Source organism: Mustela putorius, unplaced genomic scaffold (genome assembly GCF_011764305.1).
Source record: "Mustela putorius furo isolate JIRA1106 unplaced genomic scaffold, ASM1176430v1.1 tig00000083_pilon_pilon_pilon, whole genome shotgun sequence".
Classification (NCBI taxonomy): Eukaryota; Metazoa; Chordata; class Mammalia; order Carnivora; family Mustelidae; genus Mustela; species Mustela putorius.
Genome location: NW_025421273.1, coordinates 11,237,613 through 11,254,904, shown reverse-complemented (window position 1 = coordinate 11,254,904; position 17,292 = coordinate 11,237,613). Strand labels below are relative to the sequence as shown.

At 53.7% G+C, this 17,292-nt stretch overlaps 1 protein-coding gene across 2 annotated transcripts in view; it reads left to right on the top strand.

The window, feature by feature from the left end:
• LETM1 (leucine zipper and EF-hand containing transmembrane protein 1) overlaps positions 1-17,292 on the top strand; it is a 39,789-nt gene that overhangs the window by 14,873 nt on the left and 7,624 nt on the right. Inside the window, exons 4-10 of one of the 2 annotated variants that reach the window (XM_045074672.1) lie at positions 3,616-3,759; positions 4,368-4,505; positions 5,205-5,408; positions 12,198-12,317; positions 13,918-14,049; positions 14,313-14,456; positions 15,070-15,201. In XM_045074672.1, the coding sequence (XP_044930607.1) occupies positions 3,616-3,759; positions 4,368-4,505; positions 5,205-5,408; positions 12,198-12,317; positions 13,918-14,049; positions 14,313-14,456; positions 15,070-15,201 (1,014 nt within the window). Of the gene's footprint in view, positions 1-3,615; positions 3,760-4,367; positions 4,506-5,204; positions 5,409-12,197; positions 12,318-13,917; positions 14,050-14,312; positions 14,457-15,066; positions 15,202-17,292 lie in introns of both variants that reach the window. The other variant, XM_045074667.1, reaches the window with a different exon arrangement.

Sequence of the window (17,292 nt, the reverse complement as noted above, 5' to 3'; positions counted from 1 at the left end):
CTGTTCTTGCTCGGCGAAGTAGCTGCGTGCTCTCTCCGTGCCCTGGGGTCCTGGTTTTCTAGCCGGGACGACGTGCGGCTGATATCTGGCAGAGCTCTCTGTGAAGAAGTGCAGCTAGGGCCTGGCTTGTAGGCTCCTGAGGGCTCTGGGGAGCTGGGGGCTGTTGGGCAGGCTTGGTTCTCTGCCTCTCCAGTGTGTTCACGGCTCTTCTTCCCAGAGCCTTCTCGCCAAGTGCTGGCTTCAGATGGCGCATGTTGGATCCCCGATGTTTACCATGCGGCAATGCTCTTAGGCTAACAAACTTGCTGGTCTAGCCATTGATGGCAGACATGTGATCGAGAATTACCGCAGTTTCTCAGCTTTGTTAGACTCTTACCGGTTCCAGCCTCTTGCTCCCTTCAGCTGGTGACCAGGTGTGGCAGGCATGACAGCCTAGTAGCACTGAGCACACTTGGCCCCCAGCTCTTGACTTCTAATGGGTCCACAAAGGGGAACTGGGGCTTCTCAGAGACAGAGCTCACCAATGGTGCTACGGGATGAACCTGTGTCAGAAAGTAAGGAAAAGGGACACCTGGGTGGCTCAGTCATTAAGCCTATGCCTTCGGCTCAGGTCATGATCCCAGGGTCCTGGGATCAAGCCCCCGCATCAGGCTCTCTGCTCAGTGGGACCACCCTCATCTCCAGAGCTCTTCCATCTCACCAAACCGAAATTCTGCCCCTCACAAAACACTAACTCCCCACCCCCGACACCCACCCTCTACTTCCTGTCCCTGTAACCTGGCTCCTCTGAGGGCCTCAGGTAAGTGGGTCACACAGTGTCATCTCTTGGCGACCGGCTCACTTCACTCGGTACCGTGTCCTTGGGGTCCATCCCAGTGGGGGCAGGTGTCAGAGTGTCCTTCCTGTTTAAGGCTGGATTACATTCCATTGTATGGATTGTGTGTCCATTTTGTTTATCCATCTGTCTGTCCATCCATTCGTCCATCTGTCCACAGACACTTGGGTGCTTCCATCTTTTGGCTCTTGTAGATAAAAGGACTTCTTGAAATTTCAGTTTCTAGTTGTTGATTGCTAGTACAGTTGACCCTTGAACAACAGAAGTTTGAACTGTGCAGATCCATTTACGTGGATTTTTTAAATAAATGTTTAAACATATAAAAAATATATGGACTACTGCAAATGTACTTTCTTTTATCATTCTCTTAGTATTTTCTTTTGTCTGGCTTTATTGTAAGAATACAGCAGATGAAATGCTGGAAAATGCTTGTTCATCAACTGCTCTGTCCTCACTGAGACTTTCTGTCAACAGGAGGCTCCTAGCAGTTACATTTTTGGGGAGTCAAAATGTATACATGGATTTTTGACTGGGTGGGAGATTTGCTGCCCCTAGCCTCTGTGTTCTTCAAGGCTCTACTATATATAGAAGTAAAACTGACTTTTTAAAGATTTATTTATTTGAGAGAGAAAGAGCATGCATGTGCTCGAGTGTGGGGGGGGCACAGAGAGAAACCCAAGCCGACTCCACGCCTGTGCAGAGCCCGAGGGGCTCCATCTCTCCACCCTGAGACCAGGACCTGAGCCGAAACCAAGAGTTGGACGCTCAACCGACTGCCACCCAGGCGCCCCAGGGCTACAACTGATTTTTATGTATTGATCTTGTCTTACAGATTTACCAAAGTCTGCTGTTCTTTGTTGTGATGGAGTGTTTTGTTTTGGGGAGAGGTGGGATGGGCAGAGGGAGAGAGAATCTCAAGCACGCTCCTTGCACACTGTGGAGATGGACATGGGGCTTGATCTCATGGCCCTGAGATCACGACCTGAGCTGAGATCATGAGTCAGCTGCTTATCTGACTGCGCCACCCAGGCCCCTCTACACCTGTTTAGATGATCCTACGGTTTTCCTTTTTTTTTTTCCAGTTTTATTAATTGAATGGTTGAGATTATGAGATTGGATAAAAAAACAAGACCCAACTCTGTGCAGTCTACAAGACACACCCCTTAAGTGTAAGGACACAGATAAATTCCAGGTGACACAGTGGGGAAGGGAAGTGGTGCTGATGGCAGAAGAGAACCAGCACAGGCACGTGAGCACCGTTCTGCAGTATTTGCAAAGCAGAGATGACCAGGGATGAACAAAGTCTTCCTGGTGTCCCACATTCACAATGCTGAAGGGGTGAAGTTACCAGAAGGACAGATTTCCTAAATGTTCATGTACTTAATGACAGAAGTCAGACGCCAAAGAATATATTGTACTGTTCCGTGAATGGGAAATGTCCAAATAAAGCAAATTTATAGAATTTGGGCTAAGGGTAGAAACAGAGCTTGACTACAGACGGACATGGGGAGCTTTACGGCACAACAAACATGTTCCATATCTGTAAATTTACCCAAAAATCATTTAATGACACACTCAGTGGTGAATGTCGTGGAATGCAAATTAAACCTCAGTAGAACTACTAACAAAAAAATTAATGGATGAAGTCAAAAAACACCTTAACTGAAAGGGTCTTTCCTTGGTCTAATTTTGGACCTTTTGAGTATAAAAATAAAAACAGTAATGAATTGTAAACAAATGAAAAAACAGAGGAATCCATGAGTTGGTTTTGACAATAAATAGGAAAGTGAATGTGCGAGGTTTGTAAATGAGATAGGTTCAGGTTGGGGGTCCCTATTCTGTGACCCTCAGAGTAGAGACTGGTCTGGGGAGAAGAGCCTCTGCTGTGTCCTCCGTATATGCAGGACAATCGAGAGGCTGGTGGCTCCTGACGGCTGGGAGGGGTTGCAGCCCTCGGGGAGCCGTGCTCCATTGGGGATGTACCCCTGGAGCCCAGTCAGAAGTGTCAGACAAGGCCAAAATGAAGCCATTTCTAGGAGTGACGTTGCTCTTCACAAGCACAGAGCAGGCCGTGACAGTGGAAGTGCGCACATATGTGCACAGGATGCCATTGTTTCCTGGGAGGCTGGAGAGTTGTGAGTGTAGACCGTCATTGGCTGGTCATGACTGAAGAAAAGGCTGAACTGCCTGGGGGCCTGGCAGGGAGTGTCGTCTCAGGTTTCGGGGGATTTCAGTTTGTGCGTTTCTTTAATGGCTTCATTGGTAGTTGATTTCTGTCCTTGAAGCCCTTGGACGCTTGTCTGATCATTGCTGTGTAGTGCAGGCTCAAGTCAGGCTATCTGGAGAAACACAAAACTTGCACTCTTTCTGCCACTCAGGTGGGGTGGGTAGTGTGGCCACAGTCTTCCCTGGTGGCCCTTGCTGGTGCCAGCAGTGGCAGGTCATCAGCCTGCTGCTCCTCTCCCATGGCATTCAAGCCCGTGGGCAGTACCATGGCTGTGCCAGGCCATCTGTGCTGAGCAGGACCCCCCTGCCCCCAGTGGGCAGGGCACAAAGGGATGGGGCGGCTCCTACAGCAAGCTTCTACCCCTCCTTTCTGAAGGCTATCTTCCCATGGTTTGGACACGGGAGGAAGAGCCGGCTTTGGGAGCAATCGGTAGAGCTGTTTGGAACTTCACGCTCTCGCTGATCCCTGGCAGGTGGTGCCTGTGGTCACGCCTCTGACGGCCGTGTGAGCACTGATGTTGCCTCACCCTCTGATCCCTTCCACCTTTGCCCAGTTTCTCCGGATATGCGCTGACCTCTTTCGCCTGGTCCCCTTCCTGGTCTTTGTGGTGGTGCCATTCATGGAGTTCCTGCTTCCTGTCGCTGTGAAGCTCTTCCCCAACATGTTGCCGTCTACGTTTGAGACCCAGTCCATCAAGGTGAGGGGCCACGGAGGCGGGAACTCAGGGCAGGGCGGCTACAGATGCAGTTACGACCTCTGCACTGTTCGTGGCTGATGCTCAGGTGTTGTCTGTCTCCTTCACTCAGCCAGGCTGCACTGTGAGGAGTCAAGGATGGGTTTCAGAGATGCTTCTCTTTAAACCTGTTTCACATACGGTTTCTCTAGCCCACCTCTTCAGGGCACGGGTTGAGGCTCTTGGTGGGGGTAAGACCCCATGGAGGGCAGGGCCAACCTCCTGTAGGCCGGGCTGGTGGCGGCTGCTTCCACAGCCAGGGACTGGTTTCGTGCCACACGGCCCATGAAGCTTCAGAGCGTCACTGGCCGACCCCTGCTGTAAGAGGCCACACAAATATTTTCTAAAACTGTGAACTAGAAAAGAAAGTCTCAGAATGCATAGCACCTGGGTGGGAGTGAGTACTGTTCAGGGAAATGTGGGTGGCGCTGGATTGAGGAGTAACATGAACTCCGTGCTGGGGTTTCCATTGGAGGAATGGAAGCAACTGGTCTGACTGGTGGATCCAGGGAAGCCGTGGGGGTGCCGGGGTGCAGGCCAGAGGAGTGAAGCACCCCCTCTTTGTCCCTCAGGAGGAGAGGCTGAAGAAGGAGCTGCGGGTCAAGCTGGAGCTGGCCAAGTTCCTCCAGGACACCATTGAGGAGATGGCCCTGAAGAATAAGGCAGCCAAGGGGAACGCCACCAAAGACTTCTCCGTGTTTTTCCAGAAGGTGCCGTGATGCTTCGGGGCCCTGGTGGCCTCAGCCCACCGGTCCCGAATGCTGGTTAGAGCCTCAGGGCTGCTCCCGTCCTACGTGGGGCACACCTCACTTCCTTTCTTCCCTCTGCTCTACCACCCACGGCAAGAGTGGGTCTCTCAGACAGGTGTGGGCTGGTGCCATAGGGGGTTTGACTGGGAGCCCCACCCTGACCCCGTACTCAGGGAGGTCAAGCCTGCTGTACTGAGAACTTGAACTTCACTGACATTCGCCATGGTGTCTCCAGACTTTGCAGCAGCCCCAGGGGACGTAGAGTTTGGCAGATGAGGAACTAAGACCCTGCAGCAGTGACGTGCTGGAGGGCCAGGCTAGGGGGTGCCAGCTACATCCACAGTGGGAGCCTCTTGCCAGTCAGCAGCCTTGGCTTGGCTGGCCTGGGCAGGAGCAGGGTGGTCGGCAGCCATGTGCTGCCTGGAGGCCTCGTCTGCAGGGAGCTAGCACCGGCTGTGCTCAGGGCCTGGAGCTTTCCAGGGACTCCTCCACAGTAGGAGTGTGATGACAGGGTGGACCCAAGGGAGGGCGTGCATGGTCTGGGGCTCTTCACCTTATCCTCCTTTGTTTCTTCACTTGAGGCTTGTGGTCCAAGTCTGTGGGTGGCACTGGGGAGCACCTCCCCCGCCACAGGGCTCACCCACATGATTACTCCTGCAGATCCGAGAGACTGGCGAGAGACCCAGCAATGAGGAGATCCTGCGTTTCTCCAAGCTGTTTGAGGATGAGCTGACTCTGGATAATCTGACTCGGCCGCAGCTGGTGGCCCTGTGCAAGCTGCTGGAGCTCCAGTCCATTGGCACCAACAACTTTCTGCGTTTCCAGCTCACCATGAGGCTGCGGTCCATCAAGGCTGACGACAAGGTGAGTGGCTTGAGGTCACGGCTCTGCCTCTTCTGGCGCCTTCCATGTCCTCACTCTAAAGCTCTGGTGGCCCTGTCATTCCCCAGTCGTGGCTATTTGCCCCCCGCCGTGCTCTGTGTACGCACACTCAAAGCATGTGCATGTCTGCTGGAATCACGCTGGAACCATCCCGCCAACAGCTAGTCACTTGGCAGGATGTTAGAAGACCTGCCCGTGTCACTGAGTGTTTGCTAGAAGGATGAGTGGCAGTGGTTGCCTAACATTTCGTTATGTGGACTCATCAGAATTTATTAACCATCACTTTCGCTAATATTTTGCTATCCGAGACAGCACTGTAATAAACATCTTTTAATATGGATTTTTGTTCCAGATCTTTGATAGTTTTCATAAAAAGAGTGGCCTACAACCAGCTTGCTCCCAGGGCTATGCTGACTACTGTGTCATGGTTGGCCTGCCCGCAGCCCAGCGGCTGCCCTGCCATAGTTCCAGTGCACTTTTTTTGGCACGAGCTCCTGAAACACCCTTCTTTTTCTCCAGCAGTGCTTGCTGTACAGTGTCTGGCGTCTGATGTCCTCCTAGCTCTCTAGGCACATCTCGGAGGTGTTCAGACTTTGCTCCAGACCGCTTGTGCTCCACTTTCTTGAATAGCTCGTCATAGTTCCTATCTGATTATTCTGATAACTGGGTTGTAGGTCTTCGTTTGTTTTGTTTCATCTTCTCAGGCTTGTGCATTTGCAGTGTCTAGTTTTCCTGAATGCAGATATGTCCGTGCGAAGTTTCCGAACTTTCAGCTGTTGCCGTCATCCTCCCAGAGGGGCCCACCCAAGTCTCTTGAGGGCCCGGTCACCTGGGGGTCACTAACTGCGATCAGGGCTGGTCATCCTACAGCCCCACCGAGGCCCTTCCCTATAGTGCCACCTGCACAGCAGGGCCCTAGAGGCCCCTCTGCTTTGTGAAGAGTTTCTGCCCAGCTCCTCGCCTTTGTGCTGCTCAGCTGGAGGGCCTAATACCAGGGTTCTTTCCCACCTTCCTCCTCCCTGGGCAGCGGCCCTCAAGGCCTGTCTACCAAGCAACCTTTTGTTTCCAGCTGTCATCTTAGCTTGGTGAGATGTCTCACCTCAGCCTGCACTAAGAGTCAGCAGATGCTGCCACGTCCCCAGGGGTTCACAGACGGAGGGCCCACACCTCCGTGGTTGCCTGGCCTTTCTAGGCACATCATCTCACTGTCCCTGAGCCCTTGTCGTGTTAGCTTCCTGATGCCACCGGGTGTGTATTTGTGTGTTTCATCTGGCTTTTCTAGGCGCTCTCAGCAGGGGTGTGGGTCCGGTGATAGTTGGCTCCTCCTTGTAGCTAGAAGTAGCAGAGTATCTGCATTTTTATGAGACTGAAAAGAAACCCTTTCTTTAGCATGGTGCAGATTGTCTCGGAGGGTGCTCTGGACATCCACTCTGGCAGAGCGCGCTGTGGCTGCCATGTGACTTGGGGGGGCCTGCACTATGGTTGCCATGTGACTGGGGGGGCCAGCGCTGTGGCTGCCATGTGACTGGGCGAGCCCTGTGCTGTGGCTGCCGTGTGGCTGCAGAGGAGCCCACACTGTGGCTGCCTTGTGGCTGTGGGACAGCCTACCATGTGGCTGCCGTGTGGCTGCGGGGGAGCCTGCTGTGTGGTTGTGGGGGAGCCCACAGTGTTGCCGTAGGACAGCCTGCGGTGTGGCTGCCCTTAATCTCTGCCACCCCATCTGGGAGAGGCAACTCAAGGGTAGGTGGCCTGGGGTTGAGTCCTGCCCACTTGCTTGCTCTATGACTTTGGACAAGTCATCCCACTGCTCAGTGCCTCAGAGTCCTGTAACATAGGATAGCGGCTGGACTTCCACCATTGGAAGGTGGAATGGGGTTCCTTTCCCCTGGGTGTTGATGTTAAGTGACAAACACACAAGAAGTTTGAGAAGACCCTGAGACCTCAGGACCAACCAGGTGGGTCTTTGTACCTCAGGGCTGAAGAGATGAAGAGGTGCTGATGCGTGCAGACCTCAGAGTTGTGACAGGGGCACCAGCTGGCTCTGTCGCTGGAGCGTGTCACACTTGATCTCAGGGCTTCAGGTTGGAGCCCCATGTGGGGCGTAGAGATGACTTAAAATTAAAATCTTTTGAAAAAAAAGTAAACAAAAAAAACCCTAACAGAAGCATGCTCTGTCTGGCCAGAGGAGAGGAAAGGAGCTGTTTCAAAGGACAGGGGACTTGGGGCAGTAACTTTTGTAGTTCAGCCAGACCCCAAGGGAGATGTTGTCTCCCCCACCATGTGTACTGCTGGCTGAGGGCTGAGACCTCCGCCTTTTTGAGGATGTCACAGCCAGGATGATGTCCAGGAAGGCTGGCCAGTGGGGCTGAGCCACCCTGCTCACCCGGGCATAGTGTTAGCAGGGAGCAGGGGCCAGGACCTCCTCCTCTACCTGCAAGGCTCCCCCTGCATCCCACTGGGATGGTGTCCAGAGCCAGCTGGGCTACCTGCTCCTAGCCCAGTAGGCATGGAGAGCCCTGGTGGAAGACCGGAGCTCGAATCCCCATTACCCAGCAGAAACAGAGGTGCATCCTCTGGGACTTAGTGGAGGCTGAATGGGGGCCTGGCAACAATGAGCTGGTACCTAGCTTATTCCAGGCTGTGCCATGGATGTCATTTGTGGGTATAACCGAGAGTTAGCCCAGAGAGGACAGCCATCAAGGAAGCTTATGACTCACATTTGCCCTAGAAATGGAGGCAGAGCCCCCACTGAGGGCCAAATGAGACCTTGACACACCTGGGAACTAGGAAACAGGAGCGAGGGAGGACCTGGGGCTTGGCCTTTAGTCCTCGCATGGGAGGAGTGGCTAGGGCTTTGTGGTTGGAGGGTTTGAAACAGGATTCTTGCATTCCCTGGAAAGCCAGGCCACGGGGGAGACTGAATCCACGTAGGCTTGTTGGTTTGGTCAGTAGATGCCAGACAAACTGCAAAATCTGTCAAAGTTGGTTAGAATGTGACACACCATTCCTGTGCCGGAGTGGTGTCCAAGGGGGCCAGCGAAGATTGAATACCGAGACAAGATCCAGGGTCTCCTATCTGATACCTAAAATGTCTGGGTTTAAAGTGAAAACCACTCCTCATGGGGCACCTGTTGTCCGATTCCTGATCTCAGCTCAGGTCTTGATGTCAGGGTTCTGAGCTCAAGCCCTACACTGGGATCCATAGGGAACTTTAAAAAAGAGCGAGAGATTAAAATCTTTCCATAAAAGGAGGGGGTGCCTGGGTGGCTCAGTGGGTTAAGCCTCTGCCTTCAGCTCAGGTCATGATCTTGGGGTCCTGGGATCGAGCCCCACATCAGGCTCTCTGCTCAGCAGGGAGCCTGCTTCCCCCTCTCTCTCTGCCTGCCTCTCTGGCTACTTGTGATCTCTCTGTCAAATAAGTAAATAAAATCTTAAAAAAAAAGAGAGAGAAAAGAAGAACTGAAGGCTTTCAGAGTGAATGAGAAAAGGCAGCCCATGGAGACAGCAGAGACGTGAGACACCAGACAAGAGTTGTGAAGCAGCTGCTGTCCCGTAGCCACGTTCAAGAAGAGTCTTAGCAAAGAAAATGGAGATAAACCAAATGGAATTCTTTCTTCATATAAAGATTTTATTTTAGAGTGCAAGCATGAGCAGGGAGGAGCAGAAGGGGAAGGAAAAAGAACCTGAAGCAGATTGTGCCCTGAGCATGGAGCCCAATGTGGGGATCAGTCCCATGACCACGAAATTATGACCTAAGACGAAACTGTGAGTCAGATGCTCAACCGACTGAGCCACCCACGCATCCCACTAAATGGAAATTTAGAAGTAAAAAATAAAATCCAAAATAGGTCCCTAATATAGCAAAAGGGAAAGGACAGAAGACAGGGCCAGTGAACTTTTAAGATCAAACAGTAGAAATCACCCATCTGAACATCTGAGAAAACAGTTGAAAAAAATGAACATTGCGGGGGCATCAGAGTGGCTCACTCGGTTAAGCAACTGCCTTTGGCTCAGGTCATGATATCAGGGTTCTAGGATCGAGTTCCATGTCAGGCTCCCTGTTGGGCGGGAAGTCTCCTCCCTCTGCCCCTGCCGTTTCCCCTGCTTGTGTGCTTTCTCTCTCTCTCTCACAAATGAATAAATACAATCTTAAAAAAAAATGAGCAGGGCTTCAGCCACCCGTGGGGACTAAAGGAAAGCATCTCACATACTTGTCAGAGTTCTGGAAAGAGAGGAGGAAGGGCAGAACCAGGAAAGTGCTGAAAGGTATAACAGCTGAACTCTTCAGATTCAGTAAAATACCTGAATCAGCAAATTTTAGAAGCTGAGTGAACCTGAGGTGGGATCAACCCAAAGAAATCCACAGGAGGACAGCCATTGTCAAATGGAACAACACTGAAGATCACTGATTTCAACAGCAGCGTTAGAGTGGTGTCTGGCCCACAGGGAAGGTGCTCTGTGGAAACTAGGGGCCGGAAGAAAGTGGAACAATATTGTTCACTTGCTGGAAAAAACCCTGCCAACTCAAAATCCTGTTCCCAGTGAAAATATTCTGTAAGGGGGGGCATGTGAATTGACATTCTCAGAAGAAGGAAAATTAAGAGAACTTCACCACCAGCACGTCTGCCCTCAGCCTGGAGGAGGAGCTGTAATCGGAAGGGACATAGTCAACCTTAAATGATGTGGGGGTTAGGGCCTCTGGACCCCGCATCCCCCCAACACAGGAGAAAATCCGCATGTAACTTTTCTTTTTAATTAGTCTCTTTATCCGTAACTGCAGTGGTGTTACCGTACAGAAGTTATTTACAAGTGGTGGTAATGTGTTACGAAGTAAATTACCAAGAAGGCAGCAGAAACACACAGTGAATGTATGTAAAACTGTGTGATGTTTACGAATGCATCTTTTATATGATCCTCAGCTCTGTAGTGTTTCAGGCTGTGTTCTCAGAGAAAGAAAACAAAATGCTCAAAATGGAATTTGACTCCATTAAAAACACAGCTGGAGGGAGCTCCTGCCTCTGTGTCCCTTGGTAGTAGGCAGGCAAATGGCATAGCCAGGCCACAATGTGTGACATCTGACCCCAAAAACTTACCTAAGAGCCTCCTGTGGACCAGAAGTCTTACTGATGTCATAAACAGTTGGCAAAGACCTCTTTTGTGTGTAATGTGTTGTGTTGTTTGCTGTATTACGATAGAGTAAGCTAGACAAAAGAAAATGTTACTAAAATTGTAAGGACGAGAAAGGACATTTCCACTGCTGTCCTTTGTCGAGAAAACCCAAGTGTGAGTGGACCTGCACTTAAAATTTAAGCCCATGTTGGTCACGGGTCAGCTGTGACCGGAGAAGGCCTGGCCCATGAGGAAAAAAGAACATGGCAAGCAAACACAGGTAAACCCAGTAGACTTCCCTTCTGTCTACCTTCTACATGAAGTGCAGTGGTCACAGCGGAAACGACGCGGCTGTGCAAGGTGGCTCTCCATGGAAGGAGGAGTCGTTGAGATGAGTGCATCGTGAGTGGGAGAGGTCAAGGGTCATCTGGGGGCTGAGGTTCCTACATGTCGTGGGGCCTGGGACGAGGATGTGGACAGTGAGTGACCTCTGCGCGTGCCCCATAAGGAGATGGATTCAGAGGCATGGGACACAAGTCCACATGAATTGTGGAACCCATGGGAAGACGGGGAAATGAAAACAGAGACTCAGCTTTTTCCTAATAACCCCAAACTGAAAACATCCAGCTGCATGTGAGTGGGAGAGCAGTTAAAGCAGGACAGTCTCCGGCACAGGGCTGTCTGCTTACAGATGAGCAGGTTCCGCGTCCTCCTGGATGTCCCGGAAGTTGTGGCAAGCTGCACGTGTGCCGGAAACAAGGAGCAGGGGAGAGGTTGCCAGGGGTTCAGGAGGTGGGAGTGTGTGAAAGCACACAGTCCTCTTGGGGACAGGAGGCTTTCCTGCTTGGTGGTGTGGTGTCGCCATGCAGGCTATGACTGTCAGCATTGTCTGTGCTGCCTTAGTGTTGGCAGAAACCCTGCTGTCACATTTGCGTGTTGGTCTCCAGTCCTCTCAGAATGGAAAGCTTACCTCAGAGAAGGTGAGTCATGGTGTTGTCGCCTCACGGTCATTGGGAGACTCGAGAGGGGCCAGCTGAGGGGGCCTCTGGGACGAGGACTCTGGTTCGCTCTTCTCACTTGGGTCCCCATGATGTTGGGCTGAGGCCAGGAGACCTCTTCAAAAGGTTGGCATCAGGGGCGCCTGGGTGGCTCAGTGGGTTAAACCTCTGCCTTCGGCTCGGGTCATGGTCTCAGGGTCCTGGGATCGAGCCCCGCATTGGGCTCTCTGCTCAGCAGGGAGTCTGTTTCCCCCTCTCTCTCTCTGCCTGCCTCTCTGCCTACTTGTGATCTCTGTCTGTCAAATAAATAAATAAAATTAAAAAAAAAATAAAGGTTGGCTTCACTTTGCTCTCCATCCTTTCTTCCCTGTGGCTGGAGGGCCATGGGAGATGGGGAGGAAAGCTGGGGCAACCCTGAGGAAGAGGAGGAAGAGGCCGTCAAATGTGGCGAGCAGGGCTTGGGCAGAGGTGGGGTCCTGGCCACTGTGTGCCTCCCAAATCCCTACCTTCTGTCAGATAGTTCTGGTCCCTGCAGACCCCCAGCTGAGGCCCTGGTGGTTCTGGTGCATCTTGCTCTCGGCAAGGCATATCAGGAGCGCATCTGACGGGACACATAACCCTGGAGTGACCTTTCCGCATGGGCTCAGTTGACTTTCCATTATAGCTGATCGCCGAGGAAGGGGTGGACAGCCTGAATGTCAAGGAGTTGCAGTCAGCATGTCGGGCACGAGGCATGCGGGCCCTCGGGGTCACAGAGGACCGTCTGAGAGACCAACTGAAGCAGGTATGTGGCTGAAGGGCTTGCCTGTGTCCGGCCAGTGTAGATGGGCTTGTGGTGGAAAGACACCCCCAGACTCCAGGGGCGGCTGGACTTGGACAAGGGTGCGCAGTGGCCTGGCTCTGTTGTGTGCTCACGTACCTGTGTGTTCACTCCTGGCTGATATTCCCATCCTGACTGTCCCACTCTGGTCCTGTGTGGACAGATAAGGACTCGGTTAACCTCCCTTAAAATCCCAGTTTGCCTTATAACTTATGAGGCCAGGGCCTTCTGCGTAACTAGGATCCAGGCCAGCCCAGCCTGAGCGTCTCTTTTGGCTGTGCTGTGCTTTCTCCTGCAGCTCAGAGGGCCCTTGGTCCGCATCCAGAGCCCAGGTCTGCAGCTGGCATCAGTTTGCATAGGTTAGAGGTTGGAAGGGGACATCCACGGCCCTTGAGCTGTCACGTCAGAAGACCTAATGCATGGCATGGTCAGTGCCAGCTGCGCCCCCTCTCCACCCCCGACGACTCCGTCTGGGGGCTGTCCTCCACGTGTAGACAGAGATGTGTCCACACCTGTTTCTCCTCTTTCAGCACCTGCACTTTTGAGCATGTGGTCACCTAGTGGAAGCTAACCCAGAGGCTGAGTCCCCCTGTGTTTTCCCTGGGCAGCTTTCTTTGAGCACAGCTGGCCACGTGTGCTTGTGGGCCGCTGTTGCAAGTCCAAGTCTGTGGGTTTCTCTGGTCGTGGGTCCTCCATTTTGTCTCAGCTTCTGTCCTGTGTACAGTTTGTGTGGAAACCCTGTGTTGGTCTGGTCAGTTTGAACGCTGTTTTTCTGTCTCTAACACCCCTCCCAAAGTGCCTAGCCCTCACGGGGCCGGCAGAGCCCTGAGAGCCTTCTGAGACCACAGCTGCTGACCCCGCAGCATCTGTGGCGCTTGGACATGAAGAGCTTTAGGGGCGGCTAGTGGCGCCATTGGTGGAGCGGCCGACACCTCAGCTCGTGATCTCAGGGTCATGAGATGGAGTCCCATGTCGGGACTTTGCCCTACCTCATAAAAAAGTAAAATAAAAATTAAGGGGCGCTTGGGTGGCTCAGTGGGTTAAAGCTTCTACCTTCGGCTCAGGTCATGATCTCAGGGTCCTGGGCTCGAGCCCCACATCGGGCTCTGCTCAGTGGGTAGCCTGCTTCCCCCTCTCTCTCTCTGCCTGCCTCTCTGCCTACTTGTGATCTCTGTCAAATAAATAAAGTATTTTAAAAAATAAAATAAAAATTCCTAAAAAATTAGTATATGAAGCAATTCATTAACAGAGTGTGTGGTCACCACGCTCCATGCTTTCTGAGCCTAGCAGCCAGGCTGCTAGTGCTCGTTCACGACCCTGGGGGCATCTCAGGCTTGGTCGGCTGAGGTGGGCATCAGATCGTAAGAGGCAGGAGTAGGTGGGCCTTGTAGAAACTGAGGAGTCTTGTTTTGGGGGAGCCCTTCCTTGAGTGAGCTAGTGAGTCCATCTACTGTAGTCCCCCTCCGCCATGAAACCGGAAGAGAGAAGATCCCAGGGTCCAGGTCCCAGGAGAGGCTGGTGGGAGGCGGCCAGCAGGTGAGCCTGTCTTTTCCCCCATCTGCAGTGGCTGGAGCTGCACCTGCACCAGGAGATCCCGACGTCCCTGCTCATCCTGTCCCGGGCCATGTACCTCCCGGACACCCTCTCACCCGCCGACCAGCTCAAGTCCACGCTGCAGACACTCCCAGAGATTGTGGTATGTGTGCCAGGAGACTGCATCTGTGGCTTGCTCTGGAAGGCGGGGTGCCCTCTCGCTTCTGGGGACGCTCCCCACACTGTCTCGTCAGTCCACTCTGATGCCGCAGGTTCCTGTGACAGCACAGAAGGTGCCCCTCAGCTGCCTTGCAGCATGTCCAGCAGATGGGGTTCCCAAGTGGGAGTCTAGATGCAGGTGATCTGGGAGTGCCGTGGGGGCACCTCAGGACACAGACACCCCCTCATAGTCTCCCCTTTGTGCAGGCGAAGGAGGCCCAGGTCAAGGTGGCCGAAGTGGAGGGTGAGCAGGTGGACAACAAGGCCAAACTGGAGGCCACACTGCAAGAGGAGGCAGCCATCCGGCGTGAACACTTGGAGAAGGAGCTGCAGCGGCGCCCCGACGCGGCGGTAAGCGACTGCCGGGTCCCTGTGCCTGCCTGGGTAGCGCGGGAGCCACACAGAGCATTGGGACAGGCTACTGGCCATCTGCTCCAGCTTTCCTAGAAGCTGTTTGTGGAACCACATTAAAAGGGTCCCATCTCCTGTCTTCTCCCTGGAGTGCCCAGGGGATGGGATTGGCTGGCTCTCCAGTGGCCCAGGTGCCAGCGCCCAGTGTGGCCGGCTCCACCAATGGGCAGAGGGGCAGCACGGTGCCCACCGTCCCGGGCAGTGGGTGTGTTTGCTCTGGAGGCCATGGGGCAGCTTCGTGCATTTGTCAGGGAAATACTGAGGATGAACGTAGGTGCTGGTACCATGTTAGACAGGGGCCTCCATGGACCTGGCGAGTGCCCATGCACAGCTGCATGAGTCGTGGAATGTGCCCATCAGAGCCTGGCGGGGACACCTTGTGGGAGACACACCCACTCCCCAACGCTGGCTGCCAGGCTTTCGTGAAAACCTCCACCGGCGCGCAGCCGGCCTGTTGACAACGCGCCCTCGATCTGTGTTGGCGCCGATGCTCCAGGACAGCAGCTGGGGTGCCATTCAGTGCTGAGCTGGCAGTGGCCTTGCATTTCAGAAGGAAGTGGAGCCGGAAGTGGCGGCAGAGGCTGCCCCTGGGAGACCTGCGGCCGAGCTGCAGCCCAGAGTGCCTGAGGCTACCCTGCCATCAGAGGCCCTGAAGGACACGGCCCCTGTCCTAGAAGGCTTGAAGGTAACCGTGCATGCAGGCCTGGAAGGCAGGCCATGTTGGAGCCCAACAGGAGGGTGAAGAGGGGGCTGGCTTGTGGGGCGGGGGCTCCAGAGGCACCGTGGCCTGGCTCAGGGTGACAACAGACGGTCGTGGGGGTGTAAGGGGGGAGGCCACAGCTTGGAGATGTTCTCAGGAGGCCCAGGTTGCTGTGCGAATGGCAAGCTATGCTCCCAACTCTGGGCCTGAGTGGCTGGAAGGTGGAGGTGCCCAGTGCTTGGGCCCCTGGACCCTCTGTCCTCCCAGTGGCTGCACAGTGGGAAGGAGGGGGAGCTGGTATGATCCCCACCCAGCCTGATGTGCTGGGCACCCTAGCAGGATACTGCTTTCTAGGGGGTCTGACTGTCCAGGTGGTAGCCCACTTCCCACGTAGGACCCCTTCTGTCTGGAACTGCTAGATGTCGGGTATGGAAAGTCTCTGCAGACAGACGGCAATGTTGGTTTGGCAGCTGGAGTACGAGAGAGACCAGGGCCGCAGATTCGTGTTGGTGGGGGATGGGGGGAGTTCAAGTGAGGTCCCAGAGGGGCCGGGACGCGGTGGCCTCCACGTTCGAAGGCCGGAGGAGAGACGAGGTTGTAGAGGGACCACTCGTGCTCCCAGCATGTCTACATGGGGGGAAATGTGTCCAGGGGAGGGTGGGCCTCATCAGGAGCATTGAGGGCTGGGTGGGGGAGGCATGAAGACAGACCCCTAATGGGGAGGGTGAGGTCATCCGTGGCTCAGTAGGAGCAGTTGTGGGGCAGAGCTGGAAGGAAAAGCTCCCCTGTGGGTGTCTCAGGGTGGAGCTGCCGGGAGGTGGGGGAACGCCAGCCTTCTCCAGGCCCGTGGAGAAGGAAGGCCCCACTGCAGCAGGCAGCAGGGAGAGCTGGTCTCAGGGAGGATCTAGACTACTGTTGCAAGAAGACTCGGGGTAGCAGATCTGAGCTGGTGCAGCTGCCTAAGATGGTCTGTGGTCCTCAGAGGCCATGTGTTTGGGTGGAGGAAGGTGAGTGAGACAGGCCTGCGAGGTGGGAGGCCAGGGCCATTCTGGAAACAGATGTGCTGGTAAGGACACATCGAGGAGGTTGGGAGGAAGAGGGTCCCAGGAATCTGGGACCAAGCTGGGCTCAAAGGATGACTCAGGGAGGGGTCAGGGTCATTTTTAAGGGGGTGGAAGGCTGGAACATGACAGCTGAGCAGAGATGGAGCCCTGCTGGGCCCATGGAATGCAGGTCGGGAAGAAGGGGCACTTGTCATTAAATAGAGCTGGGACAGTGACTGTCTTCATGGAAACAGATACATCCCCTTTCTAACTGTGAAAGGGCAGTTAGACCGGTCAGAAGAACTGAGGTTTGGTGAGGATTTCTTAGCAAGAAGCACAAATCTTTACAAAACTGACAGCTACAAGCCTTTGTTCCCTGGAAAGTTACTGTAAGGAGTGAGAAAAGCAAGTGCCTCCATCCCCATTTGCAGTGCGACCTTGTAGGTTTTACCTGTCCTGGCCGTCTGCTGGGGCTGCACAGAGAGCCTGATTAGTTCTCCCTCAGGTAAGGACATTGAGCTTGTGGCTGAAAGCCTAGGGAAAGCCAGATCCATGTGGCTTCACAGGCCAAGTTTCTGGGGAGATCCTTCAGTGCTCCACAGAGTATTCGCAGAAAGCCAAAGAGGGGGGCCATTTCCAGCTTTTGAGATGGGCTGATGCCAGTACCAGATCGCTGGGAGAGCACTGCACAGCCATATCTTTCGGGACGCAGACGTACAAGTTCTGAACCAATTCTTAGCAAATCAGATGCAGCTATTCTGTGAAAAGGCTAATACATCGTGATCTCCTGGGGCTTGTCCGGGGAATACAAAACAACAGTCAGTATAACGAGCGTATTGACAGAATGAAGAGAAAAACCACATATGAGCATCTTGAAAAAGCACTTCACAGAATCCAGTATCTGTTCCTGATTTAAAAAAAAAAAATTTCCCAGCCAGCCAGTCGAGGAGAATGCCCTCACCCAGCGGGGAGCATCTGTGGAAACAGCTGCAGCTCGCTCAGTCCCTGGCATCCGCACTCGCTGCCCCGTTCA